Genomic DNA, 15022 nt, shown 5'->3' on the forward strand with positions numbered 1-15022 from the left:
TCTGCTGTCGTTCTGCTACAGTGATATGTCAGTCATTGTCCAAAAAGCTCTGGTGGTGTAGGAGGAGAAAAATGGCAGTCACAGACGCTGGGATGGGGAAAATGGCACAGGTGTGGTTGGCAGCTACAAAAAAAGGTGCACCTTCCTGTCCACATCGTGTGTGAACACAATTTGTACTTTGCTCTTTTCCAAAAGCTCAAAAGATCAGGACAAAGCAGCCAAAACCAGGAATAGTGGATGGTTAGGGGGTCAGCATTGTTCTGGAATAAAACACAGAGCCCTGCTCCGGCCTGAATCCAGAAGCAGAGTGAAACGTCCATGTGGAAGCAATCTTGATGTGACTGACTTATGACTGTTGTTTGGCCAAAAGTGCCCCTACAACAAAAATGGGGCCACAGGGGGGGTTGCTCATTCATGGCTAATTCTTGTTGATTTATCATGGTTGAATCGTGCACAATACCCCATTTCTCAGTGCTTAGTGGCACACATACATTTGAAAAGATGTGAGATTTGGATCCCGAAGCTTAATCTGTAGCCCGGTATTTGGGTTGTATGCAGGACAATTCTAGGCTCTGTCCAGGGCATCTCCATCTTCCTCTGCCTGAGATTCTGCAGAGTTACTGCTCATCAGCATGCCAGGTAGCTGGATGGTCTGACTCTGGATACTGCAGCTTCCTAGGGCTTGGTTACATACGTCGGACACTCCTTGAGCGATGATGAAAGCATGCACATACTCATGACCTTCAGTCGTACAGTCTGGAGAAAGAGGGCACCTTTGCAGTCCCCCAGCCTGGCTGTGCTGTTCCATCTTCCACTAGAAAGAGCAGTGCAGGCTATCCTTGCATGGTCTATCTGGGATGGCTTCAGGGTGGTGAGACCAGCCAGTGGCTGTTGAGCAAAGGGTGACCCAAAGGAACATAACAGGGAGGACAAGCCTTGGGTGTAATAACAATAAGTTGTATTTGGTCTCTCGGAGTATTGATTGGATTTGTATCTTGTTGTCTCTGTGGAAGAGTAACTTTGCAAAACTTTTGTTTAGATCACTTAACTGTTTGTGTGTGTGTGTGTGTGTGTGTGTGTGAGAAGTGCCATCAAGTTGCTTCTGACTGATGGCTACCCTATGAATTAGTGACCTCCGCAATGTCCTATACAGTGACATATTACAAAGGTCTTGTGTTTTAGCCAGACATCTCTGTTCTTGCTTAATTTCCTGGCTGGTCCTTTCAAGAAGGAGGAAGAATTAGCACACGGGAAAGGTCCATCCAAGAAATGGCATTGGGGCATACTAGCATGCAGGAAAGCAAAATTGCCAGGAAGAGTCAAGGGAGAATTGACAAGGGAGCAGGGAGGGAGAGACCATGTTTCTGGGTCCACTCAGACTGCCCCCCATCCCTTCTTTTCTTATTTTCATTAGCTAATGCTGCCTCATCTGAGAAGCTGCCACAAACTGCGCATAGAGTAGGGCAGATCTGCAGGCTGGGCTAACCCACGGCACAGTGCAGCCTCAGCCTGGTCCAAGGCCCGTAATGCAAGAAGAGGAAGCGAGGCCCTGGCCTGCCTTTCCTCTTACCTGATTGGGATGAAAAGGCTTGCCTTCCCAGGCAGGCTGCCAGCTTAAGGGGGATCTGCTTATCGCCTCGTGTTCACGCTTGCCAACTGCATCTCTCGCTTCCAAGGAAGGCGTCTCTGCAAGAAGGGCCCTTCTACCGTAGGCTTCGCAAAGCCACTTGCCAATGTCTGCTTTCTGAGCGGCAGCTCCAGGCACACCAGGGATAAAGGTTTCCATGTCGCCTGATCCGTGTTGCCACTTCGGAGAGGCCGGGGCAGATTAAGGTGATCTCTCCAGGTGCTATTTCAGAAAGGAACACAATCTGTGGCCATACACAGAGGGTGAGAGCTCTGCAGGTGCCCATAAACACATGGACAGGCTGAATTTCTGCCGCTGCCTTACCTTAGGACCTTAAGATATGCTGCATCTTTTTGTGTGTGCTAAAAATGTCTGTTGCTTTTGGATAGGGCAAGAAAAGGAGCACATCTCGGGGATCACACATCCTGTAGATGCTGGAACATGGGCTTTTTTTATATAAACAGGTTGGAGCTAGTAGGAGTTCTGTGGTCAAAGCCCTAATAAAAATCTAAGCTAAAAATGCATGCTGTGCTTGAACAAATCATTTTTGTCCCGCTTAACAAAAGGGATTAGTTGTATAGGAAATGGAAACTGCTTTTGGATGGCTGGTTCAGAGAATATGTGTTCTATTGCCCTGACTGTAAAAATCCTGTTTCAGATTAATCAGACAAATCTGTAACAAGTATATAAGGGTGGCAGATTACAGTAGATGAGCAATTAGGATGTCAGTGTCCTGCACAGTGCAGGGGGTTGGACTAGATGACCCATGAGGTCCCTTTCAACTCTATTATTCTATGATTCTATAATTCAGCCCCTGCTACAATCTTGTGGGTCTCCCTGGACTACAATCCCCTGACCTCCCATACTTGGTTATCCTTGCTACCAGTATGTCTCTCAAACCTGTGTGAGATTTTTTCCATGGGTCCCAACTGTTCCTTGGCTGCTCCTTCCCTTGGTTTCCATTACCTTCCATCCTCTGTGCCTTGGGATGATTTTCTAACCACCATTCTCTCAAAACTGTTTCTTAGCCTATGCCTATCATGCCCCTTATGTGTGTCTGAACCCTCTTCCCACTGAGTCCTGCAGGTTTTCCACCGGCATGGTGTGCTTTCTCATGTTGCTCTGTTGGGTTTTTCCCAGTCAGTGGCACTCCTTGTTAACATGCTGTGAGGCCTGCTTCTTTGCACAAGAGTTCTGCAGGGCCTGCAAAAGGGGGCATTAGGTTGAGGATGACCGGAATTAAACATCATCTACTGGGCCTTTGAACCTCCCTCCCTTGAGTCCATGTGACAGATATGGCCAACCATGAGTCTGCTAGATTGTTCACTACGTTAGAATGTTATTTCTCTGTTTATTGTTATTATTACTGTTACCTTTCATTCACTATTATCACTGAGTTCGGTGTATTGTTCTGTTTAGTTCTATGTGAACCGCCCTGAGCCTTAGGGGAGAATGGTATATATAAACAAACAAACAATCAGTTGGAAAATTAACATCATTTGAGAACATTCTGTGACATTGCAGGAGATTGAATTTCTACGGAAGTTTTGTAGGCAGCTTTTGCTTCGGGAGTCTGCCAGATTTCTTTAGCTTTTGCAATTCAGTCCCTATTCTGATATCCACCTGAGCTTTCAGGAATAGCTCTGCACCCCATTAGGCTTTGCCTCAACATGGGCTCATACTGTCTTCCTTTCTCATTTTGCTGCAGATGTAAAGTACCTGGAGAATTCCAGCCTAGCAAAAGATGCCCAGGAGAAAGCCAATGGTGCGCTGCTGGAGTACACCATCTGCCACTATCCTCACGCCACGGACAAATTCCGGCAGCTGCTTCTCCGGCTAGCCGACATCCGGTCTCTCAGTATGCAGGCTGAGGAGTACCTCTACCACAAGCACCTGAGCGGGGAGGTGCCTTGTAACAACCTTCTGATCGAAATGCTGCACGCCAAGCGGACTTGAGTGTGACCTTTCCCTCCCCACCACCTTTTCATGGGAAGAGACTGGGGCAGAGTGGGAAAGATGGCCGGGCGAATGTCTCCTTGCCCGCTGGCCATCTCCCTCAGTAGTTCTGTTTAAACCAAGTCAGTGAAAAGCTCCAGGCAGCTTAATGTGAAAGTGCAGTATCTGTGGGAGTTTACTGCTCTGAAACTGTAGTCCCTCTGCATTCGGTGAGGCCAGCCCTGAGCTTTTAGGGCTTTTGTTCCTTTACTCTCCTCATGAGGCGCAGGAGCATATTGCATCCAGGAGCTCTGAGGCTTAACATCATGGGGCTGCCCTTGATGGCACTTTGGAGGCTGGAACTGGTAAAGAAGGGCAGGGGCCGCTAGGAGTCGGGACGGGGAAAGGGGAGGGAGTTGTGTTGCCCCAGAGCTGAAGGTGCTCGCTTCCTTGACCTCACCAAGCCCGGTTCTTTTATGACCACGAAAGATTTCAGTGGCCTACTCCCCGCCCCCCACTACAGTGGAATCTACCTCCTCCCCTGTGGCCTTTTGCAGCTACTGGAGGCAGTCGAGGAGGTAGCCATCGCATCTGTGCACCTTCTGCATCAGTGAGAGCTTGCAGGGCTTTGGCCATGGGTGCCCTACCGCTATGGCACCCACTTCCCATGGCGAAAGGTTGAGACTCAACATGGTTGAAAGACCAGGTCAGGTCTTTCCCTGAGGTGGGAGCGGGTAGAGTAATTTCAATTGTCGATTAGTTCAATATCTCTCTATTTTTCTTCTCTAAAACCTGTTGCAAAGCACATTGCATACCCTGAGCCTTGAAGTCTGTGTTAAGAAACAATCGTAAGCTACTAACTTAATTGTACCTTAAACGTGTGTGCTGAGCTGCCTGGAGGCATTGTTCTTGTATCAGATGCTCAGACCCACCCGAGGGGCATGAATGAGGCTGTCTGTGCTAGAGGCCCTTCCCAGGCAGGTCGAAGCAAGCCAGCCTCTTTGCCCCTTGGACTGGCTCACTGGCCCATCTGGAAGCACTTCTCCTCCCATTCAGACATGAGCAGTCTAATGCAGATGTGGGGACATGGATTTGCATGTCCACCGGCCCACCTCAACCCCCAGCTGCAACCGTAGCTTCTTGGTGCCAGTCTCCAGTTGCTGTCTGAGCAATGGGCTGTAGTCCTAAATTTGCAGAGGGCCCCTGCATACAACTGGAGAAATTACCCCCAGGGAATCTGCTCCTTTAGGAAGGAAGCAAAATTGTCCCCTCTCACGGAGGGCGGGGGTGGGTTTCTTTGTGACATTGCTCAGGGATGTCAGAATGCAGGACTGAAGTGCACACCCTGTGGCCTTTGTGAGTCCAGCCTCAGACTGAGAGTTGCTGTGTTAGATGGTTGGGCTTCTTTATAGCCATCCTTCCCTGGATGGGCTCAGCCAGCAGTTCCTCTGCTCCTCCGAGACCATCCTAAATCCACTGAGGCCTCCTGAGTCCCAGCTTTCCCCTCTGGCTGGGAGTTTGATAAAGGAAAAGAAACATACTTCTTTCCCAGGTGTTGCTTATCCTTGGTGAAAGTCACTCTTTTCTTGTTCCCAAAAAGTAGCTATGTTTGGGGGTGTAATCTCACTGAGAGCCTCCTCCCATTCCAAGTCCCCTGAACCAAACAGGACTCAGATCCAAAAGTGGGTATGGCTGCGACTGGTGTGCCAATTGGGCTTTCAGAACCAGCTTGCCTTCCACTTCTCCAAGGCTGCTTACCGACGGAGGGGACATTCTGCATTCAAACGCTCTGCTTCCTCCTTCTAGAAAGCCTCCTCTGCTGTCTCCCCTCCCACCCCTCTGCCTGACACCGTGCTCTCTGCGATTCATGTGTGATGTCCCTTTGACCCACTGTGGCTTAGATGTGGCTGTGATTTTGGAGGGGAGAAGCTGACTTTGGAGCTGCTCCATCAACACTGGGCACCTGCTGCTCGGAGCGGCTTCCAGCCTGGCATCTGCCTGTGTGGCAGAGCTCTGTGCCAGCTTTGAAGCCTTTGGAAGCTTTTAAGCTACTACTCTGGTTGCTTGTTTCTGCATTTTGATGACATGTTGCTGCAGTTTCTGCTCCGGATCTGTTATTGGGATTTGTCCCGTCCCTGTCTCCCCCCCACCCCCCTCCCGGTGTGTGTGTTTTACGGGTCAAGAGAGTTGGAGAATATAGTTCAAATGTGACAAGCCGTCTCTCTTTTTCTTCTTCTGAAAACAAAAGTGCCCTTATGTGTGTGCGTGTGCGTATGTCTGTTTTGTTCTGTTCTCTTCCTCCTAAGTCCTCCTGAGGCACAGGGGGCGTGATGATTGAACTACCTTGCCAAATGAAGACATTCCAATAAATTTTGCAATTCACTTATAGCCAATGGTGTTCTTTCTTTTAAGCCCATCAACAAAACCAGCCGGCCACTGGGGGTCGAGGATTCCGGCAGGCCCTTGGCTCCCTTGTGCGTGCCATTGTGGCTGGGTTCACAAGTGACAGCAGGGGTACAGCATCTGCCCGTGTAGCCACCCACCTGTGCAAGAGTGGCTTGGTTAGTCACAAGCAGCAACTGCAAAAAACTTTTCTGTTGCTGCAAGTGACGCATCACAGCCTGTGACGGCGATCCAGAAACGTATGTCCCCTGCTACTTGATCTCGCCAAGGAGTTAATGTTTCTACTCTCTTCGAGGCGACTGTTTCCAGCCACTTTTAACTTCGCTTCACCAAGAGCGCACTCACCCGGAGAAGAGTTTTCAGCATTATTAAGAGCCTCTTGAGCAGCAAACGTGAACCACTCTGGCCGTTTTCCTAAAATGCCGCTCCTTTTCCAGCCTGGCTGGTGTCATGCAGCAGGCTCCTTTCTACTTGATGAGGCAAGGCCTGGGAGTATTTGAGTTCCCAGAGCTAGTCCTCTGTGGGACTGGGGCAGCCTTGGGCCTGGCCCCGCTACCATCACTATGATCCGCCTACCTTCCTTTTCAGGAACGTTTCAATCATTTTTAGGGTGTGTGAGAGGCATGTGCTTGCCTTTTCTTCAAAATTCCCTAGCTTGCAAAAAAGAGTGACTGAGCTTTTCTTGCCATTCGTAGCCAGAGGTGTATCCCTGGCCATATTATTTCTGTACCGCCCCTCACAACAGAACGTCTCAGGGCGGTTTACAACATAAAGAGAAAGCAGCTTTCCTGCTTTCAGAAGATGTCCGGAATGGATTGATGTGATAAAGGACTGGGCCCAATTCTATAAGGGTTTGTGTGGGGCACAGGGAAGATATGATTCCTTGCTTGGGAAGAAATTTGGACTAGGAGGTTGCTGAGAAAGGGAATTACCAGGAATCAAACAACAAAATGAATGTCCACTTGGGTTGGGGAAAGCCTCATTCATGTCCCCATGCATCTGTTAAACCTTGAGTAGGGTTGGGAGGACGCTCTCCCTCCTCGGAGTGTTATTTGGGGTCAGGATAAAAGGAGAGGGCATAATTGTGAGTAAAACTGGGTTCAAAATGTCCCTTCAGGCTCATTCAACAGATACTGGATTCCAAGATTTCTGCAAGCAGGAACCTTCCTCGCTCTGATCAGCAGCAATGAAAGCACATCCAGGGCAGAAATATCTCTGATTTGTCAGGAATTTCAGGCCAGTTCCCACAATTCAATCTGCTTGCAAGATCTTCAGCACTGGCAGCTCCTAACTCACGTTTTTAGCATAACATTTCCAATTATGGAAGATGCTAAAGCCAGCTGTTGCAAGCCCTTTTTTTAAAGTGAGGAATGGTAGAATTTAGTTTTTCATTCAATGTGTTCCACCTTGCAAAGAGACTCTGTAGGTACATTTTAAAATTAACCTAGAGATTATTTCCAAAAAATGTAAATCATCTTCCTCCTTGAAAGGAAGCCCAATTAAACCATAAAATAAATCCATTAAAATAATGCATTCACAACAATACAATAGGACATTAGAAAAGCATAAATGAAAAATATGAGAGTGTTTTAACTCGCAAACCTTGTCTAAATAGAAAAACAACCTTTTTACAGATTTCTAATGTCACATCAGTTCCAGGGGCATCCAGGCATTTGCAAGGGGGAAGAACAAGACATACAGACACCAAATCTACAAATAGGGAGAGTTAAATACAGTTTTTAATCCACCAAAGTCACGGATACAGCCAGAGCAGTCTGCATCAACACATGGCTGGGGAGAAAGAGATGGAAATCTCGGGAGGCAGAATGATAGGGATGAGATAGAACTCCAAAGTCTTTTAGCGGCCTGCAGATATACCTCTGGCATCGGAACAGACAGGGTTCACTAGGACCCCCTAGCTAGGAAACAATTACAGGCCACTTTGGAAGAACAAAATATTTATCAGTCATGAGAGTGGCCAAAAGGGTATAAGAAGTCATTCAACACAAACCCTATTGAAAGAGATGGGAGAAACCCATGGGCATGGTAGAACTACCATGGGGCTTGGGCAGGAGAACTTCCCCAGCTGATGTCCAATAAGTGTGACAATCACTGACAAGAGAAACTCATGGCAAATTCTGTACTGAGGCAAGTAGTTTACCTCAGTTCCCCTAGCCCAGATAAACAGCTTGGTCTCCTGGGTCTGTGGCCAGTCAAGACCAGCCATGCACCCAAGAAAAACCACCAAGAGTTCACCAAAATAGATAAGTACCATTGTGGGAGGACAGTGTGCTGAAGACTGTTTGGTTAGCCGTAAGCAAAACAATTCCGCCCATTTGCTGCCAGATCTCGAAGAAACTGAACCTGGTCACCTGCGGGTACCTTGATCCTGTCTTCTGCCTGAAGTGGTTCTTCCAAAATTGTGCTGCCTTGGGATGAATAGGGGAGATAACTGGAACACCTCAGAAACCTGAAGGACAAGAGGAAAACACAGCTCAGAACAGTAGAATATAAACTGAGCCTGTACTCAACAACCTTTGTCTGGAGCTGCAAGTGGACCTGGCACTCCCTGATAACCAATAATGTGACTGTACCTCATAGAGTTATTCATGCACTTCCTCAAGGGCTTTTTAATGCTGTTTAAACAACCAGAAACGATAGGCTTTGGTCCTATGAGCACTCACACTTATCTCTGTCAACTATGGTAGCTTTGCTTTGGTGTTGACCTCCTCTGCTGCTTCCAGGATTTCTGCATACTCAAGATGTTGGAAAACATTGATCTTGTGTGAGCAGAAGTGGTAGCCACAGAGGAAGCAAGCACTGCAGTGGGGGAAAAATTTTTGGAACGGTTGGAAAGAAGCACAAGGAGCACAATGACATAGCACCCAAGCCACTCTTCTCTAGGTCTCACCCATTTGTGAAAAAGGAAGAGGTAATGCCCAAATTTGCAAGGATGCTGTGTGACAAACAATATATAGTCCATAAAGTGCTAAAAGTGAGCAGTGCATACAGGGGATCTGGGCGACTTGCATAATACCTAACTAACCCACTGCTCCAATGAACTCTGGATAGAGATCCTGAGATCTCTGAATTGGAAATGCTGTGGATTAAATCTGTGATCCACTGAATATGAAGTGCAGCATATAGAGCTGTATTTTAACACATCCGACCATTACCTTTTACTTAGTTTCCTGTATTCTGAACAGTTGTGTCAGGTAGAGAAAGATCCTTCCCAACACCAGTGACCTGAAATCCTTTTAACAGGAGACACTGCCTGGGACTTCTTTGGCATGCAAAGAAGCAGTTGTACCAATACACCAGTCACTGCACAAGAAGTTTGATGGCACTTTTTTCACAATTTGTGTCAGAGGACTGCAGTGCAGTTATGGATGCCATATAGTTAAACCAAAAATGAACTGCTGCAAAATTTGAGTCCAATGGGACCTTTAAGACCAACAAAGATTTATTCAAGGCATGAGCTTTCGTGTGCATGCACACTTTCTCAGACAATCGAACAGGGGTCATAAGAATACAGATATAAGGAAAAAGTACATTAGTAGCAAATAAGTCAACAGCATCATAAGTCCAAATATGCAGTATGATAATTCTTTGCTAGAAAAGCAGATCAGTCCTCTGGGTTCAATTGTCCTTGACAAAAACATTGGGGCAATAAAAATGTAAAGTTAGTGATTAATGGCAGACTCTTTCCCAGTTGTGAAAATAAGTAATTAAAGGCAACTTGTTAGCTCACATCTTGAATAAATCTTTGTTGGTCTTAAAGGTGCCATTGGACTCAATTTCTTTTGTACTACTTCAGACCAACACGTCCATTTGAGTCTACAAAAATGAATTGGGTAGCCATGCTTGTTTGTCTGTAGCAGTAGAAAAGAGCAAAATCCAGTAGCAATTTAAAGTCCAACAAGATTCATGGCAGGGTATGATCTGTCATGAGTCTGTGTAGTTCGTCAAATAATAGGACAGATGGATTCACATTCTAGCTGTATCTGAAGAAGAAGCGTGATATTGTACTCTTGCTTTTTCCTACACGAGATCAGTAAGAATTCCAGTTCAAATTTGCATGCAAAAATTAAAGCAATTTATTTTCGAAGCACATCTGTTGATAACATGGGCTTGGGGATGTCTGCATACATGTTTAAAAGACAGGCTGCAGATCTGGCACACTGATTCTTAACATTTAGCTGACCAAATTAGGGTATTTCAAACATGACTCCATTTAGAACCTTTAGCAAAATCAGAAATTGCCATGAAAAAATAAACAAGCTCAAATTCTAACAACTCTGGAGTGCTCGGATAGGACACGAAGTAAACAGAGCATTCAGGTTCTGCTAATCTTCTGAACTGCTGTCATGCAGAAAGAACAACAGAGGGATTCAAAGAGGACACCATATCTCTCCCCCCCCCAATTTCTGCTAGCAAGAGCCATCTAGGCACCCTGGTTTTCATTTGAAAGGCAACTTTTAAAGGGTCTCTTTGGCACATAGCTGAGACTCGTTGGAATGGCTTCCTAGTACTCCTGGAGGTGCCCAGCTGTGGAGACCAGGAGGCACATGTTGCTATGCACGGCTTAGCAACATACAAGATGTATTCAAAGTGGATAATGAAATTATCACAAGGAAACAATGGAGCAACACTCGAGGAGACGGGGGCCGAGGCGATCGCCTTCTTCGCCAAGATGAAAAAGACGCTTCTTATTGTCTGTGCAAATATGTGACAACATCCCCCCACACTTTCCAGGGGCCTCCCCTGCCCATATAATGGGGTATAATGAATATTGACAGAAGATCATGCCTCTATAAAGGAAGCCAGAAACTCATTAGAGGTGTGTGTTTGGGGGAAGGAACATGTGGCCTCTTGTGTGGTGAATGGGGTCCAGAAGCTTTGGGGGGGGGGTGTCCTTAACATGGAGGGCGGGGGGAATAGCAGAACCTTCCAATACAAGTGCACAGCACCTTGTATTGTGCCCGTCTTGGCGGAACAATATCCCTGCCTTTAATATAAAGCAGTAGTATATATGAAGGGATAACATTAAAATGATGTTTATTGTTAATTAATATATCTGTGAAATAAATGACCATTTACAAACGAATAGCCGGTTTCTCTGCAGCTATATCCAGGCTTTTATATATATATATTTTAATTCACTGGTACTATTTTATTCTTTTCACTGAGAATTTCATGCCTCTGTCCAGGTGTCACCTTGGAAAAGCAGCTGATAATCAGTGACAGGAACCCTGATGAATAAATACCACAACAGCTTTTATGGCTGCTGATTCAGCCACACTTTTGCTTCAAAGCAAGGACCAAAAGAAGGTTACAATTAAATAGCAAACAAATGTCTTTGCTTATCCAAAAGAGCAGAAAAATCAGGAGAAATGATGGAGTCCAGTTTATAGATTCTAGATATATGGTCAGATATCGCTTAGCCCTCTTGTATAATTCTGTTTATGGACAATTTTTATGTACTTGGAAATTTAACCCAGAAAAGAAGAAGAAAGAGACAGAATAGGTGGGTGGGGTCATATACTCAAGAACAACTTGTGCAAGTGGGATGGTGGAACCCCCAATAGTGAATCTAAGGGGGAACAGGAAGGATTAACCCCATCCCCCCTACCTGTGAAATGCTTAGGCTGGAAGGTTATTCTGAGGGAGTCAAAGGTAACAAAGTTCTTTGCATAAGGGTATTCCCCATGCTCAGTGTGCTTTGTTTTTTCATTAAATAAAACATTGGCGTGGGGAAAGATGGTGCCATGATTCCAAATGATTGCAAGATCGAAACATATTTGTACTTTCCCCTGTAGCACATCGACATAGAATGCCTACTCGAAGCATCTAGTGCTGCTTGTTCTGCAGGCTCTCTTCTGTTGCACAACTCGCTTGGGGCAACTAGTTTTTCTACCGCATAGCTTGACTGGCTGGGGTGGGGCTGCTGCCATGGTCCAACATAAGAGGAAGGAGTGCCTGGCCTAGCGAGTGGTCCCCTCACCCTCTGATTCTGAGCCAAACGAAGAGGCACCAGGCAGCTGCTTTCCTTATGCAGATGCCAGCCATAGCACAGCCTGTGTGTGTTGTGCCCACCAGAATTCTCTGCTCTCAGCTCAGCACTGGGCTGATGTTTCAGATAAGGGAAGAATTCTTCTGCATTGCTAAGAAAGCCTGGGAACAAGAGGGCACAAGTGGCATGGAATTCGTAAGCACAGCATTTCTCCTGCAACAGATGTCCAAAGGGATGCTCCCCCAGGTTGGCTGGCACGATGGCTTCTCCACTCTCCTGGGAGCTGTGGCCTTGAGGACATGGTGGTGTGCGCCCTGCCGAGCCCTTGTCAGGACTCAGTAATGCTAGAGTTGCACATGGAAGACCAAAGGAGACCCTGCTCTGCATAGAAAGCAGCTCTGCAGAGTTGTGGTTCAGTAGGTCCTTCCGTGCTATTACCTGACCAGGATACCTTTGCTTTTTTTTTTTTTTAAGGGTCTGCATTCTCTGGCACTGTGTGTTTGTAGGGGGTGGGCAGGTATGGAGAAACACTAGAGCTAAATAAAGCCATGAATGGCACGGAGAGGGAAGAGAGCGCGAGATGACTCCCACGCTCTGGAAAGACATAGTATTCACGCAATGCTTGGAGAGAAATTGATTTGCAGCAGATTCTAGATCAACAAAGGGCAGAGAGGGGAGGGAGGGAGGGAGGAAGGAAGGGGGAGCAATTCTGTTTTGGGCAGTGCATGATTAAGTGAGGGGGCAGTAATAGTCACTAGCACAACTAGCTTCTCAAAATTAGATACATAGATAAGGATAACTCTGCCACTTATCATGATAGTGAAAAATAAAACTTTAATATTCAGTAGCAGTATACCTCTGAATGCCAGCTACTGGGAACGAAAAACAGGCCAATGGCGGACACCATGTGTGAGCCTCCATGAAGCTGCTGGCTGGCCAAAGTTGAAGGTGTAGCATTGGCCCAGCTGGACTTTTACAAAAAATCAGCCTTATTTAATAGCACAGTGATGTTTCAGGTGGAGGAATTCTATTTGAATCTCATGAAGCCACCTTAGGGGAAGAAAATTCTTTTTGAAACCACCCTCACAAAGCTACAGCTCTGCTTCAAAACCCCGCTCTGCCATGGAAGCTCACTGTGTGAACTTGGGTTACTCAGTCTCAATCTAACCAACCTCACAGGGTTGTTTTGAGAATAAAATGAAGGCAGAGAGAACGATGCAGGAAGGTGATTTGGGTCCTAATTGGAGAGACTGGTTGGAGCATCTCTGAGCAATCTCTGCTTGGGCAAGCTTAAATGTGGAGGGAATTTGAGGCACTGTCATTTTAAATTAGAAGTTCCTTATTGTCAGAGAACAGGCGAATCTAGCATCACATACCATTCAGGAGACCAAGAGAACCAGGGAAAAAGATATTAACCCATAAAACAGGAAAAACAATAAAACTGGAAACAAAAACAATTACCTGATGATTTGAATGCAGTCAGCTGCACAGCCTGAAAGAACGGGAGGACAGGGGGACAAAAACAAAAACAACAGTGCATTTATTGGAAAAGGCTTGCAGATCCTGAGAGCCCCCAACAGGAGTTATCTGCAGCCTACAGCTAGTCATAAAGCTCATGCAGGGCTCAGTTCTACCAGCTCTCCACATAGCAGCCCCTTAAGACCCACTATCAGATTTGCTAAAATAACTGCTCTCTGCAGTTACCCCCCCCCACCTTCCAAGGACTCCGTAATGCTAGAGATGCACATTATTGCTGGTTTTAATGTTTTCAGGTCAGGGGCAGGTTTCATTTCTTGCTTTGTCCCAGACACCTTTTGTGTAACATCAAATTCTCACTGGCGTTTAACCTAACTGAACCTGCTGTGGCTCGGCCTCTTCCCAATCCACCCTATGGAAGAATCAGCATGTCCAAATGTGGCCTCTACTGTTTTAAACACAATAGCTTAATAAAGACCTGGTTGTCTTGCTCTGCATCTTTTGTTGTGTTACCAAAAAGGCTGCTAAGACTGATTTTCAATTCCATGTCAATTTCATTCTTCAGCTGCTGAAGGGAGAGTTGGATGAAACTGACATACACTTTATCTGGCTCTTCCAAGGTCTACTCACCAATGAAATAATTTGAAACTTTAAGCCACAGATTTTGCTGTAGCCCATAGCCCCCATGGTGCATTTTCTCAAAAATAAAATGCATTTTATGACCAATCTGTAACACCTGACAATTTTGCAGAAAGCATACAGGTTTTTTTTTTTTGGGGGGGGGGTTCTCTGCAATAACCTCAAGGGCTGAAAACATGCTTCACTGTTCAATAGGTAGCTCAGGGGTTGAGACACCTATTTTTAAAAAGGGATATCTCAAACACATTTTGTAATTTATCTGTGTCGATGCTAATTCTGATCAGTACCATGTGGCAACCAAGACCACGGAAAATACATGATTAATCTTCATTGGATAAAATCACTGGTTGAAGACTTGCAGTTCCAAAACCTGCACTGTTCAGAAACTGGTTCCAGAAGACATCCTGAGAATGTCCCTGTGCCTCTTTCTGATCTTTAGGTAACCAAGACAGCCTGGAAAGCATGTTTGTGATCCTTGGCAGATATGGAAGCCAGAGCCAGGTGAGGGATAGCTATTTTCAGGGGAAGCAGGCTGGGCTCCCATGCCCTGTGTAGCTTCCTGTCTCTCCTTGTGATCTGAAAAAACAGCCCAAGTATATAAGCAAGTAACACTCTGGATTGGAATCATCTGAAGTCCAGAATTTGGGCTGTCCAGGGATGTTTGATTCTAGTGCACTTTTAACACAGCCCAGATGATATCATGCCACTATGACCCATCATCAAAGCAGAGAAGCCCTCCCAACTCAGATGCAGCTGATTCTATCTTTGCCTCTTAAGACCAGCGGAGGGAAACACAGTGGCCTTGGCATTTCAGAAATCCACCCCAATGTTAACTACACTGGAAAACTTAATCTCTTTAGCCTGCACCTGAGATTGGGTGCCCAGCAGCCTAGCAATGACGTGGATCCAACAGCTGGGCTTAGTGTGTG

At 46.1% G+C, this 15022-nt stretch overlaps 2 protein-coding genes across 7 annotated transcripts in view; one reads left to right on the forward strand and one right to left on the reverse strand.

Moving 5' to 3' along the window:
- The window catches only part of NR5A1 (nuclear receptor subfamily 5 group A member 1), a 40071-nt gene extending 34132 nt beyond the window's left edge, over positions 1 to 5939 (forward strand). For all 3 annotated transcript variants that reach the window (XM_077306121.1, XM_077306122.1, XM_077306123.1), the window contains one exon: positions 3336 to 5939. In XM_077306121.1, coding sequence (XP_077162236.1) covers positions 3336 to 3583 — 248 coding nt within the window. In that variant the 3' untranslated portion in view covers positions 3584 to 5939. The remainder of the gene's footprint in view (positions 1 to 3335) is intronic.
- A 1745-nt stretch (positions 5940 to 7684) lies between these two features.
- Positions 7685 to 15022, reverse strand: part of ADGRD2 (adhesion G protein-coupled receptor D2) — a 41705-nt gene continuing 34367 nt past the window's right edge. For all 4 annotated transcript variants that reach the window (XM_077305874.1, XM_077305875.1, XM_077305877.1 and 1 more), the window contains exons 25-26: positions 13440 to 13470; positions 7685 to 8435 (exon numbers count right to left, since the gene is read on the reverse strand). In XM_077305874.1, the coding sequence (XP_077161989.1) occupies positions 8428 to 8435; positions 13440 to 13470 (39 nt within the window). In that variant the 3' untranslated portion in view covers positions 7685 to 8427. The remainder of the gene's footprint in view (positions 8436 to 13439; positions 13471 to 15022) is intronic.

The sequence above is a fragment of the Paroedura picta genome, chromosome 12 (assembly GCF_049243985.1).
Source record: "Paroedura picta isolate Pp20150507F chromosome 12, Ppicta_v3.0, whole genome shotgun sequence".
NCBI lineage: Eukaryota > Metazoa > Chordata > Lepidosauria > Squamata > Gekkonidae > Paroedura > Paroedura picta.